Source organism: Aotus nancymaae, unplaced genomic scaffold (assembly GCF_030222135.1).
Source record: "Aotus nancymaae isolate 86718 unplaced genomic scaffold, 86718_ANA_hifiasm-v0.15.2.pri h1tg000012l, whole genome shotgun sequence".
Classification (NCBI taxonomy): domain Eukaryota; kingdom Metazoa; phylum Chordata; class Mammalia; order Primates; family Aotidae; genus Aotus; species Aotus nancymaae.
Window position 1 is genome coordinate 21,585,530 of NW_026988423.1, and position 20,986 is coordinate 21,606,515.

The 20,986-nt window shown below is 38.5% G+C and overlaps 1 protein-coding gene across 12 annotated transcripts in view; it reads right to left on the minus strand.

The window, feature by feature from the left end:
• SIK3 (SIK family kinase 3) overlaps positions 1–20,986 on the minus strand; it is a 249,269-nt gene that overhangs the window by 137,431 nt on the left and 90,852 nt on the right. Inside the window, exons 1-2 of one of the 12 annotated variants that reach the window (XM_012470441.3) lie at positions 15,239–15,326; positions 13,667–13,785 (exon numbers count right to left, since the gene is read on the minus strand). The exons of 10 other annotated variants lie outside the window; for them this stretch is intronic. In XM_012470441.3, coding sequence (XP_012325864.2) covers positions 13,667–13,693 — 27 coding nt within the window. In that variant the 5' untranslated portion in view covers positions 13,694–13,785; positions 15,239–15,326. Of the gene's footprint in view, positions 1–13,666; positions 13,786–15,238; positions 15,328–20,986 lie in introns of those variants that run through there. One more of the 12 variants, XM_012470439.2, reaches the window with a different exon arrangement.

Here is a 20,986-nt window from a genome sequence, read left to right on the forward strand (position 1 = left end):
AAACAATGGCAGACTAAATTAAATGGAATGTGAAGTAGGTCACATTAATTAAAGCATAAATTACAACTATACCAGAAAGACATGAACATAGAATCAAGAATCCAAGTCTAAGAAATGTTGCATAACGCAATGTCAGCCAAACATCATCAAGTTCCAATATATAAAATATAAGCATAATAAGAATAGCTAAAATGTGCTGAACACCTAATATGTGCCAAGGCACTAAATTTTTTTCCTACTTTTTGTAATGAAAATTTTCAAATATAAACAAAAGTAGGCAGAGTAAAATCATTAAAGCATCAATCAGCTTCAAGAATTATTACTTCATAGCCAATTCTGTTTTATCTATACGTCTACCAAGTTCTTCCAAAATCCCAATCACCGTATCATTTCATCTGTAACTACTTCGATATACCTCAAACAGGAGTCCCTCTCTTTTTTAAAACATAACCATGATACCATTACCACACTTGAAAAAAATGAGGAATAATTATAGGCATTAACTCTTAATCCATACAACAACTCTATGGAGTAGGTACTATTATTCTCATTTTATAGATGTTTTTGAGGCACACACCAATGAAGTTATGTGCCCTGGATATACAGTACTAAATAGCAGAGGCAGGAGTTGAACCCAGACAGTTGAGCTCAAGAACCTGAGCCTTTAACTACATTATGTTTTGCTGCTTCTCAAAACTAGATTTTATGGTAATGAGTTGTTAAATAAAACACAGCTAGCTGACTAATAAAAGAATGGATGACCAACAGCATCAGACTTAAGCAAAACTTGGAAACAAGGAAAACATCTCACAGTATTTCACCTATCCTCCAACTTTTTTCTTCATCCCCAGCTAGTATGCTCCACTGAACATCTCTACCTATCTTCATTTAACCTTGTAGCAATTATTTTAAAAAGTAAAGTTTATTCCTTTTACTGCAACCAGCTCTATTGGGTTAAACTAATATTTGGGATATACTCTGTGACTAATTTTCAACAAGACAGACTTACTGGATGCAGTCCTACTCAAAATTAAATATTTTCTTCAGAAGCCGTATTATGAAATATATACACCTACTATGTACCCACAAAAAATTAAAAACAAAAATAAAAGAAGTCATATTATGTGTGACAAACAGACCCAACAGTGACTGGCCCCCAATGATTCTCACACACAGATACAATGACAGACCTATTCATGCCTTTATGTAATATCCTCCCTTTCTTCCAAGTGGTGCTAGAGAACTTAATAAAGGGCCATGTTAGAGAAACCCACAGGAAAAGGAACTGTGGGTGTCATCAAAGAACTGTGGGCAGTCTCTCTAGGACCAGTCTCTTCAGGACCTCCAGCCAAGAGCCAGCAAAAAGCTGGGATCCTCGCTCATAAAGCAATTCTACCAACAACCTGAATGATCTCGTAACTTCTTCCCCAGTTAAGCCTCCAGGTGACAAGGCTATAGCCTTCTGTGACCCTGGGCAGAGGGCTCGGCCAAGCCATGCCAGGACTCAAGACCCATGGAAACTGTTAAGACAGTAAATATGTGCTGCTTTAAGCTGCTAAATTTGTGGTAGGTTGCTACATACTAATAGAAAACTTACAGCTCATGGTTCTAGTAGCATAGGCAACTCTCATCTCCAAGAAATTCTAGGCCAAGGAAATCTCTTCCATAATTTATAGTACAGAACTGTAGCCGTTTCAAGCAAGAGTTCAAGCATGTGAACAAAACTAAAGCTCTTTCTTGAGAAAAGCATTGCTTTAGCCCTACTTGTAGAGATTCCAGCAAACTCTATGTAAACATAGGTAAGCTCTCCACTGGAAAAGTAAACATGTCAGGCTCCTTAGTTTACCAAAGCTACTTTTGTCAATTGCAAAAAATGCTATCAAAAGCATGTGCATCTAACGACTTCCTTCCAGATAGTATAATATGAAAGGGGAGAAAAGGCACAACTTTACAGTGGAAAAACTTGACAAATACTACCTCAACCAGGTGAGCATCAAGGTTAGCACAGTAAGTCGTGTTGATAGTATGTGCCTTTGGTATGATGTGATAAAAATGGCGCTCTACCTTGGTTATCTTAACTCAAAACCTATGATCCCAGTCTAATCATGACAAAGACATCAGACAAATTCCAACTGAGGGGCATTCTACAAAATATCTGACTAGGTACTACTCAAAACTATCAAGGTCATCAAAAACAAGAAACGTCTGAGAAACTGTCATAGCTAAGAGAAACCTAAAGAGACATGGTAACTAAATGACATATGGTATCCTGGACAAGATGCTGACACAGAAAAAGGACATTTCAGTAAAAACTAAGGGAATCTGAGTAAAGTGTGAACTTTAGTTAATAATAATGTATCAATATTGGTCCATTAATTATGACAAATTTATCATATTACTGTAAAATTATTAAGAATAGAGGAAACTGATCGTGGGGGTATCTGGGATCTCTGTACCATATCTGCAATTTTTCTGTACACCTAAAACTATTCTAAAATAGTTTATTTCAAACATCATAATGGAATGCTCTGTTTTTCTGGCACTACATTCAAATTCAGTCTTAAACAGTTTTGTTAGGAAACTTCTATTTAATGTTGGAGACACCAGGCTGAAGAACAGCTTTCTGCTTTCTGTCAGTTCAAGTAACCAGAATGCTTAACAAACAACATTTTTCACTAGACTCACTAGATATATATCCAGAGTCAAAATGGACTTCCACATTAAAGACATTTTGGAACCTTTTTATTTTTTCCTTTTGAAACAGGGGCTGACTCTGTCACACAGACTGGAGTGCAGTGGCACAATCACAGTTCACTATAACCGCAACCTCCTGGCCTCAAATCCTCCCGAGCTACTGGGACCACAGGCATGTGCCACCATGGGGTTTTTGGGTTTTTTTGTTTGTTTGTTTTGTTTTGTTTTGTAGAGACAGGGTCTTGTTATATTGCCCAGGCTGGACTCAAACTCCTGGCTTTAAGCAATCTGCCTTGGCCTCCCAAAGTGCTGGGATTATAGGTATAAGCCACCATACCTGGCCTTGGAATCTTTTTAAAAATTTACTATTGAAAGAAACTTTTTTTAGACATAGTTTTGTGAACCTGATATCAAGTCACAGGATATTAAGTTTTGACTTACAGTGTGATGCTGGGAAACAGGTTTTCTCAATTGGATTTTTTTCTTTTATTTAATCATATAAGTTAAGAAATTCATGTTTGTTTGTTTTTTTTATTGCTTGCCTATACTGCCAGAAAGCAAAAGCTAAGTCAACTGTGGTAGCTCTAGTTAGCCTAAGTTTTCTGGTAAAATAGTATCTATCTCTCTTCTTCCCTACACTATTTGGCTCTAATTCTTTTACATTTGTTTTAATCTATTGATCTTTTGTTAAAGATAACTGAAACTCTTCCTGAAAGTAGACTTTTTTAAAAATTCAAAAATACTTAGCCAGAGCAAGGACATGAAATTCACTAACAAGAGAAATAATCATATTAGTATTTCTCCTCAGCAAGAATTTCCCTGCTTTCCTTGTATTCTAGTTCTTCATTATTTTTTAAAGCAGCTTTATTGACATATTATTCACATACCATGCAATTCACCAATTCAAAGTGTAAAATTCAATGTGTTCTGCATATTCACAGGATAGTACAACCATCACAATCTAACTGAATATTTTTGTTCTAAAAGAAAGCTCATACCTGTTTGGCTGTCACTACTCATTCCTATCCCTCTACCAGCCCTATCCTTCCACCAGCCCTAGGCAACCACTAATCTACTTTCTTTCTATAAATTTGCCTATACTAAATATTTCATCTCAATGAGATCATACAATATGTGGTCCTTTTGTGACTTGCTTTTTTCACTTGGCATAATGTTTTCAAGGGGCACCCACATTGCAGCATGTATCAGTACTCCATTACTTTTTATTACCAAATAATACTCCATTGTATGGATATATTAATTTTAATTATCCATTCTTTAGTTGATGGACATTTGGGTTATTTCTACTTTTTGGCTGTTATGATTAATGCTGCTATGAACATTCATAAAATTTTTATGTGGATGTGTTTTCATTTATCTTGGGTTTATATCTAGCAGTGGAATTGCTGGGTTATATAGTAATTCCACATTTAACATTTTTTGGAACATGAAACATTTTTAAGAAATGACAAAGCTGCTGCATAACTTTACATTCTCTCTTACCAGCAATGCCAGAAAGTTCTACTTTCCAGCATCCTAACCAACACTTGTTATTGTCCATCTTTTCTTATTACAGCCATCTTAGTGGATACGTGGTATCTCATTGTGGATTTTGTGTTTTCCTAATGACTAATGATGCTGAGAATCTTTTCATGTGTTTGTTGACCAACTGCATACATTTTGAGGGGCATTACACATTTACATCTTTCCTCTATTTTAAAATTATTAGTCTTTTTACTATTCAGTTGTAAGAGTTTTTATATGTTCTGGATACAAGTCCATCCCTTATCAGATGTACGATTTGAAAATATTTTCTTCCATTCTGTGGATTGTCTTCACTTTTCTGATGATATTGCCTGTAGAACAAAAGTTTTTAATTTTGATGTAGTCCATTTATCTATTTTCCCTCTGTCCCTTCTGCTTTTGGTAATCTATTTTAAAAAACCACTGCCTAACTCCAAATCAGAAAGATTTGCTCCTATGTTTTCTTCTCTTCATGTCTGAGAGCCAAAAGCATAAAACTCTAAGAAAAGAGTTTTATGGTCTAACTGAAGTTATTTTTTGCATAGTGTAAAGCAAAGGGTCCAACTTCATTCTTTTGAATGTGAATATACATTTATTCCAGCACTGTTTGATGAAAAGACTCTTCTTTCTCCATTGAATTCTCTTCACAGACTTAACAAAAGTCAAATGACCATAAATGTAAGGTTTTATTTCTGAATTCTTGAATCTATCCCATTTATGTATGCCAGGACCACATTATCTTGTTTATTCTAGTTCTTGATATTCCAGTTATTGATAGTCATCTTCCTCTGTTAAGGCTGGTGTTTAGTGAAGTCGTGTGAGCAACCCTACAGGGACTGGGACCCAGAACCCAGTTGTGGTATTTTAGTAACTGTTAATGAATCAGATAAAAAGATTTCTGATCATGGTTTGGAATAATTTTTCTGTATTTAAAAAGAAGCCAGTAGACAAATATTAAAAATTGGTTTTTACAATAAACTATCAAATTAGCAAAATAACAACAGGTAAATATAACTAAGACAGAACTAAAATAGGTTACAGGGCAGTGACAATGATAACTAAATGGAATAATAGTTTGGACTAGTCATCCAACTGATTCATTAAGTAATATGAGAGTATGTGTTTATATTCCAAATATTTCTTTTTAAAAAGAGCTGAAGTGTTTACAAAAATCAAACTTATAAAATAGGACAATTAAAAATAAAAACAAGTAAATAGGTATTTAATCTTTATTTTCCCAAAGCCATAGAGCCTTGGGAAAAGGCCAAATATTTCCAGATCAGCAGACATGCAAAGGCTTCATTAGAATCAAGTCCACTAGCCTACAAGCAGCACACACAATGGGAAACTTCTTTCTTCTTCCTCCCTTTCTCCCTGCCTCCCTCCCTTCCCTCCTTACAAAGACAGAGTCTTGTTATGTTGCCCAGAATGGTCTTGAACTCCTGGTCTCAAGGCATCCTCCCTCCTCAGCCCCTCAAAGTGCTGAGATTACAAGCATGAGCCATTATTCCCAGTCATGAACTTCTTATGTGTGTTGGGCTCTTCAAAGAAGAATAGATATAGGCCCCTCACCTCCCAAAAATCTCTGCTTTTCAGTCAAAAAAAGACAAAGAAATCTAGAGTTCCTTTGTCCTCTGGTTCCTCCAAAGTAGGTCAGGTCTGTGTATAATTATTGGGTTTCACATTCCTTCAGAAAAGGAAAAGATGTCAATTCATGGAGGTTTTTAACAAACAGCAGATTCAAGTTAGGGCTAGAGGCAAAAGAGTGCTTCTGCTCCTGAACAAAAAGCAAACATAAACAAACTAAGAAACAGTCTTTTGTTTTTAACAATAATAATAAGCCAATTTTAAGACAGGTAGAATAAAAGGCCTAATTTCTCATTCTAAGGCTACAACCATTGAAGTTGAACTTGTGGATGAATTCTCCTAGTTTCACCTTCTTCCTAGACACGCTCTCTACTTAGCAAGGTTGATATAAAGAAATTCTGGAAAAAAATTCAAAATATATTTACTGTAAAATTTTAAGTGCAAGAGCATATGCCAAAAGATTAAGAATTACTATCTGCATTAACAAAAGTCTTCTTCAGAAAAAGAAAAACTTCAGGATTCCTTTCAATAACATAATTATAAAAATTTTTACTGTAAAATATGTCATACTGAAACCATAGTTCCCACATACCCTTTCATTCCACAGCACCACCCTATCCCACTCCAAGAAAACCGCCATCCTCCCATCCTCAAGTTTGTTCATTTGCTTTTCTTTATAATCTTACCATATATGTATCTCCAAACAACATATTGTTTAGATTTGCCTGCATTTAAACTTTATGCAAATAGAATCATACTTCTTTTTTTTGAGACAGGGTCTCACAATGATGTACAGGATGGAATGCAGAGATATGAGCATTACTCACTGTAGCTCTGAACTTCTCAGCTCAAGTGATCCTTCCACCTCAGCCTTCTGAGTAGCTAGAAATACAGGTACACGCAACCATGCCCAGATAATACTTTTAAAATTCATTGTAGAGAAAGGGTCTTGCTATGTTGCCCAAGCTGGTCTTGAACTCCTGGGCTCAAGGGATCCTCCTGCCTCAGCCTCCCAAACTGCTGGGATTATAGGCTTGAGCCACTGCACCCAGCCTATACTTATTATTTCTAACTGCCTTTTTTGATCCCAGCTATTTTGGAATATTTCTCTATGAAGATGCATATAGTGGCACTTAATTCACTTTATGCTCAACGGTCATCCTTTTATAAATATACCCATTATATTTATGCTTTACAGTTGCGAGATATTTGAGTTGTTTTTAGCTACTATGAACAATATTTTAAATAATCTTACATATGTCTCTTAAGCTATGTGTGCAAGAATTTCACTAGGGAACATATCTAGGCATCACTAGGTAAAGCACCAAATTGTTTTTCAAAATGGAGGTACCCAACGGTAGAACTGTTCCTACTGCTCCATATCATCTCTAATAACTGTGATTTTATTTTTCATTTTTCCCTGTTTGGTTGGGGGGAATGGGGCAAGCAGGAGATAGACAGTTACTCGCTGCTTTAATTTGCATTTTCTTGATTACTAAAAGGGTTAAGGATCTTTTATATGTTCACGGACCATTTGTTTCTACTCCTGCAAAATTAACTTTTTCATGACTTTCCTATTGCCACTTTTTCTAATTTTTTTTATTTGAGGAGTTCTTTTATATTCTGGATAACAAATCTTTGTCAGTACATCTCTCAAGTTGTGGCTCTTCTCACTCTATGATGTTATCTTTTTTAAAAAAGTAAGCTTTTAATTGAACTATAACATATATGCAAAAATGTGACCAAATTATAAGTGTAACTCACATAAACAAAAGCAATTTGGGTCCTCAATAATTTTTAAGAGTAGGATGGGTGCAGTGGTTCACGTCTGAAATCTCAGCACTTTGGGAGGCCGAGGCGGGCGGATCACTTGAGGTCAGGAGTTCAAGACCAGCCTGACCAACATGGCGAAACCCCATCTCTACTAAAAATACAAAAATTAGCCAGGCGTGGTGGCAAGCACCTGCAGTCCTAGCTAATCAGGAGGCTGAGGCAGGAGAATCATTTGAACCCAGGTGGTGGAGTTTGCAGTGAGCTGAGATCGTGCCACTGCACTCCAGCCTGGCCAACAGAGCAAGACTCTGTCTCCAAAAAAAGAAAACAAAGAGCATAAGGGGTCCTAAGATCTAAAAAGTTTGGGATCCATTAGACCAGACATATATGTTATCATCTCTTTCTCTGTCACTAAACCTCTCATATGTTCCATCTCTTCTTTCTCTGTACTAAATTCTAGAAATTTTCCTCATATTTATTTTCCACTTCATTAATTTACTCTACTCTGTATCCTCTTTCCATTGTATTTTTCAACTACAAATGCTCCTCAATTTACAAGGGGCTTATGTCTTTATAAATCCATCATAAGTTGAAAATATCACTAAGTCATTTACTACACTTAGCCTACCAAACATCATAGCCTAGTCCACCTTAAATATGCTCAGAACACTGGCGTTAGCCTACAATTAAGCAAAATCATCTTACAGGGGTGTCTAAGGGAGAGAACACAGGCATGGGTTCTTAGCTCCTGTTTCTGGTTAATCCAGTAAACCCTTTCCTCAACCCTCTTTTCTGCTTATCACTAGAGACAGAAACTAAAAACCATGGCTTCAGACTGCTAAAAGCCTAAAACAAAACAAAGCAAGGTGGGTTGGACAAGCTTGAATTCTAACACAAAGCCCATTTTACAATAAAGTGCTGAATAGCTCATGAATACTGTACTGAAGTTTAATTTCTACTGAATGAATATCACTTTCACAGCTTGTGTGAAATCAGGTCAGGCAAGGTGGTTCCTGCCTATAATCCCAGCACTTTAGGAGACTAGGTGGGCAGATCACTTGCCCTCAGGAGCTCAAGACCAGCCTGGGCCACACGGTAAAACCCTGTCTCTACTAAAAATAAAAAAACTTGCTGGGTGTAGTGGTGCATGACTGTAGTCCTAGCTACTCGGGAGACTGAGATGGGAGGATCGCTTGAGCCCAGGAGGTCAAGGCTGCAGTTGGCTGAGATTCCACTGCATTCCAGCCTGAGTGACAGAGCAAGACACAGTCTTGGAAAAAAAAAAAGAAAGAAAAGTTATAATCATACCATCATAAGTCTGGGGCATCCATATGTTTTTTATTTCTAGAAGTTCTACAGAGACTGAGTTCTTCTTCCATATTTTCCTAATCGGTTTTAAGAGTCTCCTCATCATATTTTTAACCTCCTCTTTTATTTCTTTAAACATCTGTAGACTTTATGAGACTCATGGTTACCACCAATGTTTAGTTACCTATCACTGCATATCAAATCACTGCAAAATTCAGTGGATTAAAACAACAATAATCACTTATTTTGCTCACAAATTAGCAATCTGTTCAGGGCTTAGAGAGGAGAACTTGCTTCTGCTCCACAAGGCATCACCCAGGGCAGCTTGCCAGAGAAGTGAAGGATGCACTTGCAGGATGGCTTACTTACTAGGCTGGCAAGTCAGTACTGGCCATCAGCGGGGAGCTTAGAGCTGGTGCCACTGGCCTGAGACCTCAGTTCCTTTCCATATGGATCTCTCCATGGGCTTCTTCAGAGCATGATGATGAGTTCCAAGAATAAGCATCCCAAGAGAATAAAGAAATGTGTGGTATATGTATGACTTAGCCTCAGAAATGACATATTGTCACTTCTGTCATATTCTTTTGGTCAAAGCAGTCACAAAGGCCTGCCCAGGTTCAACAGAAAGAGATTCTACTTCTCAATAGTACAATGGTAAGGTTCTAGAAGAGCAGGAGTTGGGAAATATTATATCTGGAAAATAGAATCTGTCCCTCCTAACTCATAGCTGCTTATTTTCTTATGCAAATTCACATTTCTTGCAACTTCCTCTATTAAAACTCTTTAAGGTCTGGCTACAAAGTGTGTTTTGGCCAGGCATGGTGGCTCATGCCTATAATCCCAGCACTTTGGGAGGCTGGGGCAGGAGGACTGCTTGAGCCCAGGAGTTCACAACCAGCCTGGGCAACATGGCAAGACCCTGTCTCTATAATTAATTAATTAACTAATTAAAAAGTGTGTTTCTATAGAGGTATGAATTTGATTCTCCCAGACACTGGGGACGACAATCAAATGGGAATACTTTCAACTAAGTTTCCAGTTTCGAGACTTTCAGTCCTCACAGGTAATATGAAATCTGACTGCAAATCTTTGTGAGTATGGGTGGCTGCTTAGGCAATTACACGGGAGGCTTCCTTCCCCTCTCCAGCCAGATCCAAGACAGTAAGAGGCAAGTCTCTGTATGCAGGACATCTTTTTTCTACTCATGTACTGAAGACTTGCACCCTCTCGGGTCCCAATTCCATCTGGGACATTCTCCAACAGGACCTTCCACTAAGCTTAGTATTACTTGTCTCCTGTCCCTCCAATTCACTCTAATCCTACAAGAAACCCTCAGAACCACTGCTACCTTCAGGACTTTCCCTAGCTTATGAAATCATGCTTTCTGATTATTTCAGGACTCCAATTATTTTTCTTACAGTAGTTCTAGAATTTTATATGTATATGTGCTCATACATATTTTCCCATTCCTAGATTCATTTAAAAATGTTCTAGCCAGAAGGGATTTCTCTGAATATCTAATCTACTATATTACTGAAAAAGGAATTACTCATCTTTCATCTTAAGTTATTTCATTCATTAAAAATTGATCACACCTGTAATCCCAGCATTTTCGGAGGTAGAGGGAGGTGGATCACTTGAGGTCAGGAGTTTGAGACCAGCCTGGCCAATATGGCAAAACCCCGTCTCTACTAAAAATACAGAAATTGGGCCGGGCGCGGTGGCTCATGCCTGTAATCCCAGCACTTTGGGAGGTCGAAGTGGGTGGATCACGAGGTCAAGAGATCGAGACCATCCTGGTCAACATGGTGAAACCCCGTCTCTACTAAATTATACAAAAAATTAGCTGGGCAAGGTGGCGCATGCCTGTAATCCCAGCTACTCAGGAGGCTGAGGCAGGAGAATTGCCTGAACCCAGGAGGCGGAGGTTGCGGTGAGCCGAGATCGTGCCATTGCACTCCAGCCTGGGTAACAAGAGCGAAACTCCATCTCCAAAAAAAAAAAAAAAAAAAAAAAAAATACAAAAATTAGCCAGGCATGGTGGTAGGTGCCTGTAATCCCAGCTACTCAGGAGGCTGAGGCAGGAGAATCGCTTAAACCCAGGAGGCGGCAGTTGCAGTGAGCCGAGATCACACCACTGCACTCCAGCCCAGGCAACACAGTGAGAATCCATTAAAAAAAAAAAAAAAAGATCAATAATTTCAAGAATTCATCTATATTTTAATAAGGCAGCGATATAAAATATCATATATCAGTTGAATGCAAATGCTTTGGAAAATGTCCTTAATATACTTCCTATAAAGCAAATCTGAGGGAATTTAGACTTATTAGAGATGCTAACTTCTGCCCCTGATACTTCACATATTTTAAACACGATTGGGGGCTGTGCCCCTGTACTTATTGTAAACATGGTCTAAAACTTCACCACAACCTAAGAAAAAAGAAATTTTACTACTGAAAAGAAAGGTAAAGGAAAGCTGGGCATGAGGGCTCACACCTGTAATCCTAGCACTTTGGGAGGCCAAGGTGGGAGCCCAGGAGCTTGAGAGCAACCTGGGAAACAAAGCAAAACCCTGTCTTTACAAAAAATTTAAAAATTAGCTGGGCACAGTGGCATACGCCTATAGTCCCAGCTACTTGGGAGGCTGAGGTGGGAGGATCACTTGAGCCTAGAAGTTCAAGGCTACAGTGAATTGTGATGGCTCCACTGCACTCCAGCCTGGATGACAGAATGAGACCCATCTCAGAAGAAGAAAGAAGAAAGAAGAAGAAGAGGGGTAGGGGGAGAGGGAGGAAGAGGAGGAGGAGGAGGAGGAGGAGAAAGAGGAGGAGGAGGCGGGGAGGAGGGGGAGGAGGAGGAAAGGAAGGAAAAGGTGAACGAACTTACTGGGGTAAATGTCTTTACAGTAAAATTAACAAGCCAATGTATTGTAAGAAGAGATAAGTTTAAATTCTCTTTGGCAAAAGTAAAATTAAGTATATTTAGTATGTATATTCATTTCTTAGAAGCAGATACTCTTACTATAATTTTAAAAAATTAAACCATATGAACTGGGTACAGTGGCTCACACCTGTAATCCCAGCACTTTGAGAGGTCAAGGTAGGAGAACTGCTTGACCAGCCTGAGCAACATACAAAACCCCATTTAAAAAGTATCTGGGTGTGGCAGCATGTCCCTGTAGTCCCAGCTACCCAGATGGCTGAAACAGGAGGATCACTTGAGCCCAGGAGGCTGAGGCTGCAATGAGTCGTAATCATGCCACTGCACTCCAGCCTGGGTGACAGAGCAAGACCCTGTCTCCAAAAAAATAAAAATAAAAATAAACCATGGTAGCATTCAAGGCTCCAAAGCAGCAGCAGCAGTTTTTCGGGGTAAACCACTGGGATAAGAACCTTTAAATGTTAGATCTCCCCACCAAGCTGAAAGTGATGGGTACAAATTACCATATTCCCAAAAAGATGACAGCCAAACTCATATATCCCAGAAGAGAAATGGCTATTATGGCTATTAGTAGGCACTGGCAGGAGCCTTAACAACAAGACACTGAACAAGCCATTTATTGTTGTTCATCTTGAGCAATATGACCTTTCAGCTCAGCCTGCTGAACATCACAGTGGTCCATGAGGGGAAAAGCTACATGGATGCGAATTGCGCAATTCAATTTACCCTACAGGCAGCATGCGTTTCCAGATTCTTCATCCTGCTTCCCTCCACTCTCCTCTGGGTCATAACAGAACTTAGCAGATGTCAGAATTTGCTATGAATAAACTCTAGAGTCCAGATAAGAAAGCTCAGCAAAGTATGCATTTGGTTCTGGCAAGAATGGTTGCTTTGTGTACTGATTTGAATTTGCTAACTTTGAATATCTATGGTTTTAAAAACATGTCTAAAATTTATTGTTGAGATTTTTTTCATAAGCTGGAAAAAAAGCACCACACACACACACACACATACATACACACGCACACACACACGCATGCACACATGCATACCCCAAGACAGGCCTACAAGTCTTCTGAGATCATCCTTCTCTCCATACCAACAAAATACCAAGGCCATTACGCAATTTGTGGTTTCTTCTCATAATTGAAGAAATTAATAGCTTTTGGACACAAAACTTAGATAGCTTCACCCTGAGATATTTTCCTAGCCTTGAATCTCTGTGTATAGAGTCCAGAAGCACCACTTACCACACTCCCAAATAGGGACCTACAAAAGGTTCTTTTATTCACTGGCATATTTTCTTCATAGCAAAACTTCAAAAATGTCTTGTGGAAAAGTTTTCTACATGTGAAAAGAGTCTGCAGCAAATCCTTGTTATATAATGGTTTATATTACCAAGCCAGTGGGATTCTTCTATTTTGTATTTCATCTCATTTTATTGGTAGTTGTTTTCCTAATGTTAAAATCAAAGTGTTAGGCATCGTAGCAAGATAGAGTATAGAGCATGGAGAATTCATTTAGCTTAATGAGATGTTACCAAGTTTAAAGAGTCCAACCTGGAAGATGGAACTGTGCAGTTCCAATTATAAGTGACCTGACATATGCAGATTTGGGGGACAAAGTTACATTTCTATGATGCTAGCTGTGGGTTCGTCAAAAACAAACAAACAAAAAAAAAAAGTTCTCCAGTTTTAGGCAATGCAAATCTAACCCATAGCACAGTTATGAAGTTTCCCATCTTAGTAACAAGAGTATTTATATAAATTCATTACAGCCTAGAAATTAATCTCACTAGTTGAGTTTGCCCTCGTAAATTAATATTATGCTTACACTTACCCATCTAGACATCAAAATGCTAGTCATTGTAGAGGTTCAGTATAACTCAGTCTGTTTTGGTCTGCTTTATGTCAAACTTTTTTGGCCTCCATTTGTTCACTTGTATCTTTGGAAATAACCTTCATATATGTCAAATAAAAACAAACAAGAAAATTTAAGCTTACATTTATGATACTAAAAAAACTGGGTTTTTCTTTTTCTAAATTTGAATTTATTTAGGCCAATAATTATCATCAATCAAGAGAAGCCATTGTTTAGGGAAAATAAACATTTTGTTAACAGTCTTTTAGTACAGATTAGAAGCACAACTTAATACCTGTTCAATAAATAGAATAATTACAAACAAAAAGGCCCTCATTTCCCCCACACAGAAATTGAAGAATTTACTGACATGAACCTCAATCCAGTTATTTCAGATGCAGGTTATCGGAAGAAACCTCTGTTAAGGTCACACAACCAAATAAGGGTTTCTACTGGGCTATGGTAGCACACTTTATTTAGTGAAATGATCCATCAAGGACATCAATCATTCTGGTGGCAAAAATATCAACATAATTGTGATATTTTAGACAAATAGCTCTTTCTTCAGCCCTCTCTTCCTCCTTTCTCTGAAGAACAATTTCTAAAACTTGGACTCTAGTTTTGCAGTGTCAGGCAGACACTCCCAATGCTATTAACAGTGCAGAAAGAGGAAAGAACATCTGGGCTTGGGGCAACAGAACGACATTGGCATCCTAACTCTGCAACTTACTCTCTTATCTGTAATAACAACTACTTTAATAAGGTTGCTATAAAGATTAAAACGTAAAATGTAATGGCTGGCATAGAACAGACAACTAGTACTTATTAGCTGTTCTTGTTGTCGTTATTGTTATTATTATTTTTTGAGACAGAGTCTTGCCCTGTCGCCCGGGATGGAGTGCAATGGTGTGATCTCGGCTCACTGCAACCTCTGCTTCCCGGGTTCAAGCGATTCTCCTGCCTCAGCCTCCTGAGTAGCTGGGATTACAGGCATGCACCACCACGCCTGGCTAATTTTTTGTATCTTTAGTGGAGACAGGGTTTCACCATGTTGGCCAGGCTGGTATCAAACTCCTGACCTCGTGATCCTCCCACCTTGGAGTCCCAAAGTGCTGGGATTACAGGCATGAGCCACCATGCCTGGCCAGTTGTCGTTATTATTAGTACTATTATTCTACTTTCCCTGATCAGGTCTCTATCCCATTTCCTGGTAATTGCAAACATCTGTCACTTTCTTTAAACCTTCTAACCAACCTGAGGCCCCTAACTTTCAACAGATGACCTAGCTTTGAGCTTAACAGAGAAAACAGACAAGAACTCCCTCAACTTCCTTTATGTATCTATACATCGTCTGGCACCCAACCTTTCCTTTACTCCTTCTTCCCAGAAGCAGACCTTTCTTCTATCCTCAGGCATGTACTAAGTATCAAGTAAGTTAGTCACTAGCTATTGTCATCATCCTCAATCAAAAGGAATAGCAATTTCCAAACTCTACATTACAGAAGATTGACTGATACTCTAATTCAAGGGTTGTCAACTACCAACACTCACACGATTATGAAGAGTGGCTACCAGTTTTACTGGATTACTCTCCTCTTCATGTTCAACATCCATTTAGCTGTCATAAAGGAGGTCAAGTTCTAAAAAAAAAAAAAAAGAAAGAAAAGAAAGAAGGAAATAGAGAAAGAGAAAAAAACTAACAAATACTGGCTCAAACTCATAGAAACAGAAAGTAGAATGGTGGTGCCAGAGGCTAGAGGGAAGGGGAAATGAGTTGTTACTTAATGGGTACAGAGTTTCAGTTTTGCAAGATGTAAAGAGTCCTGGAGATTGACTGCACAACTATGTAAGTGTACTTAACATTTAAAAATGGTTACAAGGGTAAGTTTTATGTTATGCATATTTTACCACAAAACAAACAAACAAATTGGTACTAGATTGGTGCCACTCCAATATGACCCCCCACCAACCTTTGCCCCACCTTCATTTTCTGGAACTCTATTCAAATTAGGGTTAAAACTTGCCATTTCAACCTGTTCAAATTTCTGGCCAGCATCTAAGAGAAAATTATGTATGCTAAGTCTTCATAAAAGATTAAAAAGAAAAAGAGCCTGTTTCTAAGGTACATTTTGGGGGTTAGGACTGAACAGATATTCTGAGAGATAATGAGTACAACATCTACCTCCTTCAACCCAGCAGAAATAAACATAAAAATAACTCTTCAAGAGTACTACTCAAACTGCCAATATTCTGACATCTGTACACAAGATCCTTGGGGCAGAGGTAGGGAAGAGAATAAACAGGTACTAGGAGAATGCCCTCTTAACCTGCTTTCATGGAACTCACCACATGAAATCCATGTGGTGGGAAAAAATTTACTTGAGATGCAAATATTTATCAAAACTATGCTTTAGATAAAGACCATCTATTTTTAGGAGAGAAAATATGCAATAAAACTAGAACAGCAACAAACTAAAACACAGGGGAGGAGGCAGTAGTAAACCACACCAACCAGAGTAAGAAACTATACTTTCGAGTGTTATTTTTAAACTGAAGTATTCACTCTTTACCTCAAAATGTTAAAGAATCGTTATGCAGAGAACACGGTATGGTGAAACACATGCAAATACATGTGAACAAAGCTGTTTGGTTGTATTCACAGAACTTATGTGTGGTTTGGATGGTACAACTAGCACTAACTTCATGAGGTATGTAAAGGACATTACCTCGACACTGCACCACATACCGTCAGAGGTAGAAAGCTCTTGGGTAATATCTTATTCTAACCTAACCCCTTTGTTTCACAGAAGATGAAACTAAAGCACAGAGGGAGCAAGTAAAGCCTAAGTACAAAATAAATAACAAGATCTTAGTACAGAAAAAGGCAGTAACTTCCTAAAGATAATTTTTAAAAGAACACATTCAGAATAGCCACAAAGTATCAGAAGAAACATTATAAAATGTTTCCAGAAAACATTATAAGAGAAAAAACACTGGGCCAGCCAGTGGTGCTCATGCCTGTAATCCAAGCATTTTGGGATGTTGAGGGAGGTGGACCGCTTGAGCTCACGAGTTTGAGACCAGCCTAGGCAACACAGTGAGACCCAGCTCTACAATGATAATAATAATAATTTAAAAATTAAAAAAATTAACCAAGCATGTTAATGTGCGCCTGTGATCTCAGCTACTTGGGAGGCTGAGGTAGAAGGACTGCTTGAGTCTGGGGAGTTGAGGTTTCAGCAAGCCATGATCATGCTACTGCACTCCAACCTAGGAACAAAGCAAGACTCCCTCTCAAAAAAAAAAAAAAAAAAAAAAAAAAAACTCTTTCCCCCCCCCAAAAAAAAATATATATATATACACACACACACATATATGAATGTATAAATAAAAATGTGTGTGAGAATTTTATGCAGAAGAATACAAAACCTCACTGAAAAACCTAAAAGAAAACAACATATGCCCTGTGCATCAATGAACCTAAATACTAGGGGGAGTGAGGAGGGACCTCAAGTCTCCCTTGCTGCACACATAATCCACACTCTAGTCTGTCTCCCAAATAAGAGACAATAAGTAAAGGAGTATTACCTTACTACAATAAGTAAAGGAGTATTCTCTGGTATTGGTGGTAATAATGGCAAGAGAACACAGAAGGGGGGTTAAAATGAGGATAAACCAGGAAAACATGTCTTACCCAAGCAGTTTAAACTTTAAATGCAGGTTTCTAGTCTACGATGCCCAGCCAGCACCTTTCCTTCCACTTTTTTTTTCCCGTATGTTCAAAAGTCTCTCAGATGATATGTGTTTCCAGGCAGTTCTCTATATTTGCTTTTTAAATCAGTAAGGGCTTTCAACTTTAGAAACAATGTGGGCCAGCCAGAAACTAATTTAACATTGTAACTTTACAGCTCACCATACACTTATTTAAGGTTTGCACAACCTTGCAATTTAGTACTCTGCCACTCTGCCTCTTGAAAATATTGCTGGCTCAACACCAATAGAAACTTTTCTTCTAAATCCCAAGAGCAACCAAGAAGAACCAGGTCAGACCTCTGAGACCTCCAGTGCCAAAAAGATACAGCATCAGTAAAATCCTAATAAAAATTATAAATTGAAACTAAAGGCAACCCAAGTTTTTTTTGTTTTGTTTTTCAATTAGTATGCTAGAAGTAAAGAAGGGATTGGGAAAATGAAAATGAAAAATTAGACTTGACTGTGAGTAGTCACTGTGAATACTGCAGTGACTGTGAGTTCCTGTGACTTCCTACTACTGTGGACTTCCAAATTAAAAATATCGTGCAGATTTTGATACATGAAGTAGGATATGGTAGGACAATTAACAAGGGTAAATCTTTTACTTAAACAGATAGATTGTGAAAGTTTAACTCGAAAAGGTAACTAAAAATGCACATAGGTTTAAACACTACTACAAACTGGGAAGTAAAAGCAATTGAAATTTTAAGTCTAATAGAATAATTTCTGTGTCTCAATCTCTTATTATATAGGTTCCAAGGCAGCTGAAATTTAAATTTCAGTCTGAAAACAGTGGCAAAAGACCTTTTCTTCTGACTCAGAAAAAAATCAGCTGGGAACAGTAGACCTTCTGTGAGAAGGCAGCAGGCCATTCTGTATTTTAGCGGGGTCGCCATGTAAAGAAAAGGCTGTGACTGAACACATGAACTATGCAACTTCTTGGCAGCAATACATGTGCTTACCAACACCAATCACTGTTATGATCCCGCCTAGCCAACTGCTAGCAAGTCTGCACTAAGTCTACAATTCAAAGGTGAGAACTTCTCTGAATAAAACCACTGTAGAGGCCGACAGTGTCTAGACCTGAGGAGGAGTAGAACTGCCAACATCAGAGCACTCCCCAGTTCAAAGAATGAACTTCTTTTTCCCTGTGAGAGATAGACAGAATGCTGTGAATGAGGCCAAAGGTCAGGAGGCTTACCAAAGCCAGGTATACCCTATACACATTAACGAGTAAAGCAACAAATCTAAACTCAGAATGCATAGTCTAATGCCTTAGTATAACAGTGCAAATTGCTGTTTCTTATAAAGAAAACACTAATAGGTCACTACTCACACGATCACTCTTCCCAGACACAGGTATCTCCAACCAGACCGTAAAAACTTTCACATTCATGCCTCCAGGCTTCGTATTTCCAACAGTCATCTCCACAATATCCCCTCTGTGTCCTTGGGTACCTTAAACTCAACCGTCTACAACTAAACTGATTACATTTTCTTCTCCTCCCAAACCTCCTCTTCCACACTGAATTCCCTTGTCACCTAAAAGCAATGTTTGGACAAAGCAATAACTTCCTAATTAATCTACTTAACAAGGTCTCCTCCCACTCCACCTCCCAAAATCGTTAATCCTTCACATTCCATTAATTTCCGTCTACAATGAAAGCTGTTACCACAAAATTATCACCACTATTTATTCAGCTATATTTACAGTGTGTCAAGAGCTGGGCTTTACATATTATCTCATTCAATCAAATCCTCACAACAGTTCTTTGGGGTAGGCATTATTACACTTGTTTTACAAATGAATTAAACCAAGGTTTAAGGCTTATCCAAGGTCAGAGAGAGAGCTGGTTAGTGGGAGACTAAGGATTTAATATCAGACACTAACTTTTAACCAATATATAAAACTGCCTTGGCTGGGCATGGTGGCTCATGCCTATAATCTCAGCACTTTGGGAGGCTGAGGTGGGCAGATCACTTGAGGCCAGGAGTTCAAGACCACCCTAGCCAACATGGTGAAACCCTATCTCTAGTAAAAATACAAAAATTAGTCAAGCATGGTGGTGTACGCCTGTAATCCCAGCTACACAGGAGGCTGGGGCATGAGAATCACTTGAACCCAGGAGGTGAAGGTTGCAGTGAGCCGAGATCATGCCACTGCACTCCAGTATGGGCAATAGAGTGAGACTCTGTCTCAAAACACACAAACAAACAAACAAACAAAAAACCCTGCCTCAGGCCGGGCTTGGTGGCTCATGCCTGTAATCCCAGCACTTTGGGAGGCCAAGGCAGGTGGATCAGCCGAAGTCAGGAGTTCAAGGCCAGCTTGGTCAACATGGTGAAACACTGTCTCTACTAAAAACACAAAAATTAGCTGGGCCTGGTGGCACACACCTGTAATCCCAGCTACTCCGGAGGCTGAGGCAGGAGAACTGCTGGAACCTGGGAGATGGAGATTGCAGTGAGCCAAGATTGCACCACTGCACTTAAGCCTGGGCAACAGAAAAAAAAAAAAAAAACCTGTCTCATTAGAGAATGCTTTCTAAAAATTAAGGGAAGGGAGAGAAACAGGTATATAATTTGAACACTCTAATAACTAAGCTACAAATTCATTAGTTAACAATATAGTTTCAGTCAAGAAGTACACACAATTTTATATCATTAGAAATACTCTCAAAATACAAATCTGATCTAAAAGGTCTAACCAAACAAATTTTGGTAGTTACCTATTACTTAAATTATAAAGTAAGTGAAGCTATTTCACATCGGCCTTCAACCTATCTTTCAACTAGATTTTCCAATATTCCCAGCCACTCTCCCCTCCCTATCACCATACTTTTTGGTACTAACAACTATACAAAGCTAGTAATGCTCATTCCATCTCCTAACACCTGGTCTATGGCAAATTTTTTCAATGCAGCCTTCCCTGATATCTTCAGGCAAAATTAACTCCTCCTTCCTCTTGCTTTTATGGCAGGTTTTTTATTTCTAACGCACAGCATACACATCTAGATACATATACAACCATATACATATATCATTAAATTTACTATAGACATGGAAAAAGGGGGTAAATCTTATCTTTCTACATATTTAGACATACATACAAAAAACTCATGGCCAGGCGTGGTGGCTCATGCCTATAATCTCAACATTTTGGGAAGCTGAGGTGGGTGGATCACTTGAGGTCAGAAGTTTGAGACCAACTCAACCAACCTGGTGAAACCCCATCTCTACTAAAAATACAAAAAATTAGCCAGGCTTGGTGGTGGGTGCCTATAATCCCAGCTACTCAGGAGACTGAGGCAAGAGAATCGCTTGAACCCAGGAGGTGGAGGTGGCAGGGAGCCAAGATCCCACCAATGCACTCCAGCCTGGACGACAGAGGGAGACTCCATTCCCCCCACCTCAAAAAAAAAAAAAACCTCATATATTTGTGTACATTTACAGGGAAAGGCATTTATATAGCAATTCTTACTATCTCTGATTCTATTGTTTCTTATTCACTCCTTATCTATATCCCATACACTCTACAGCATTAAA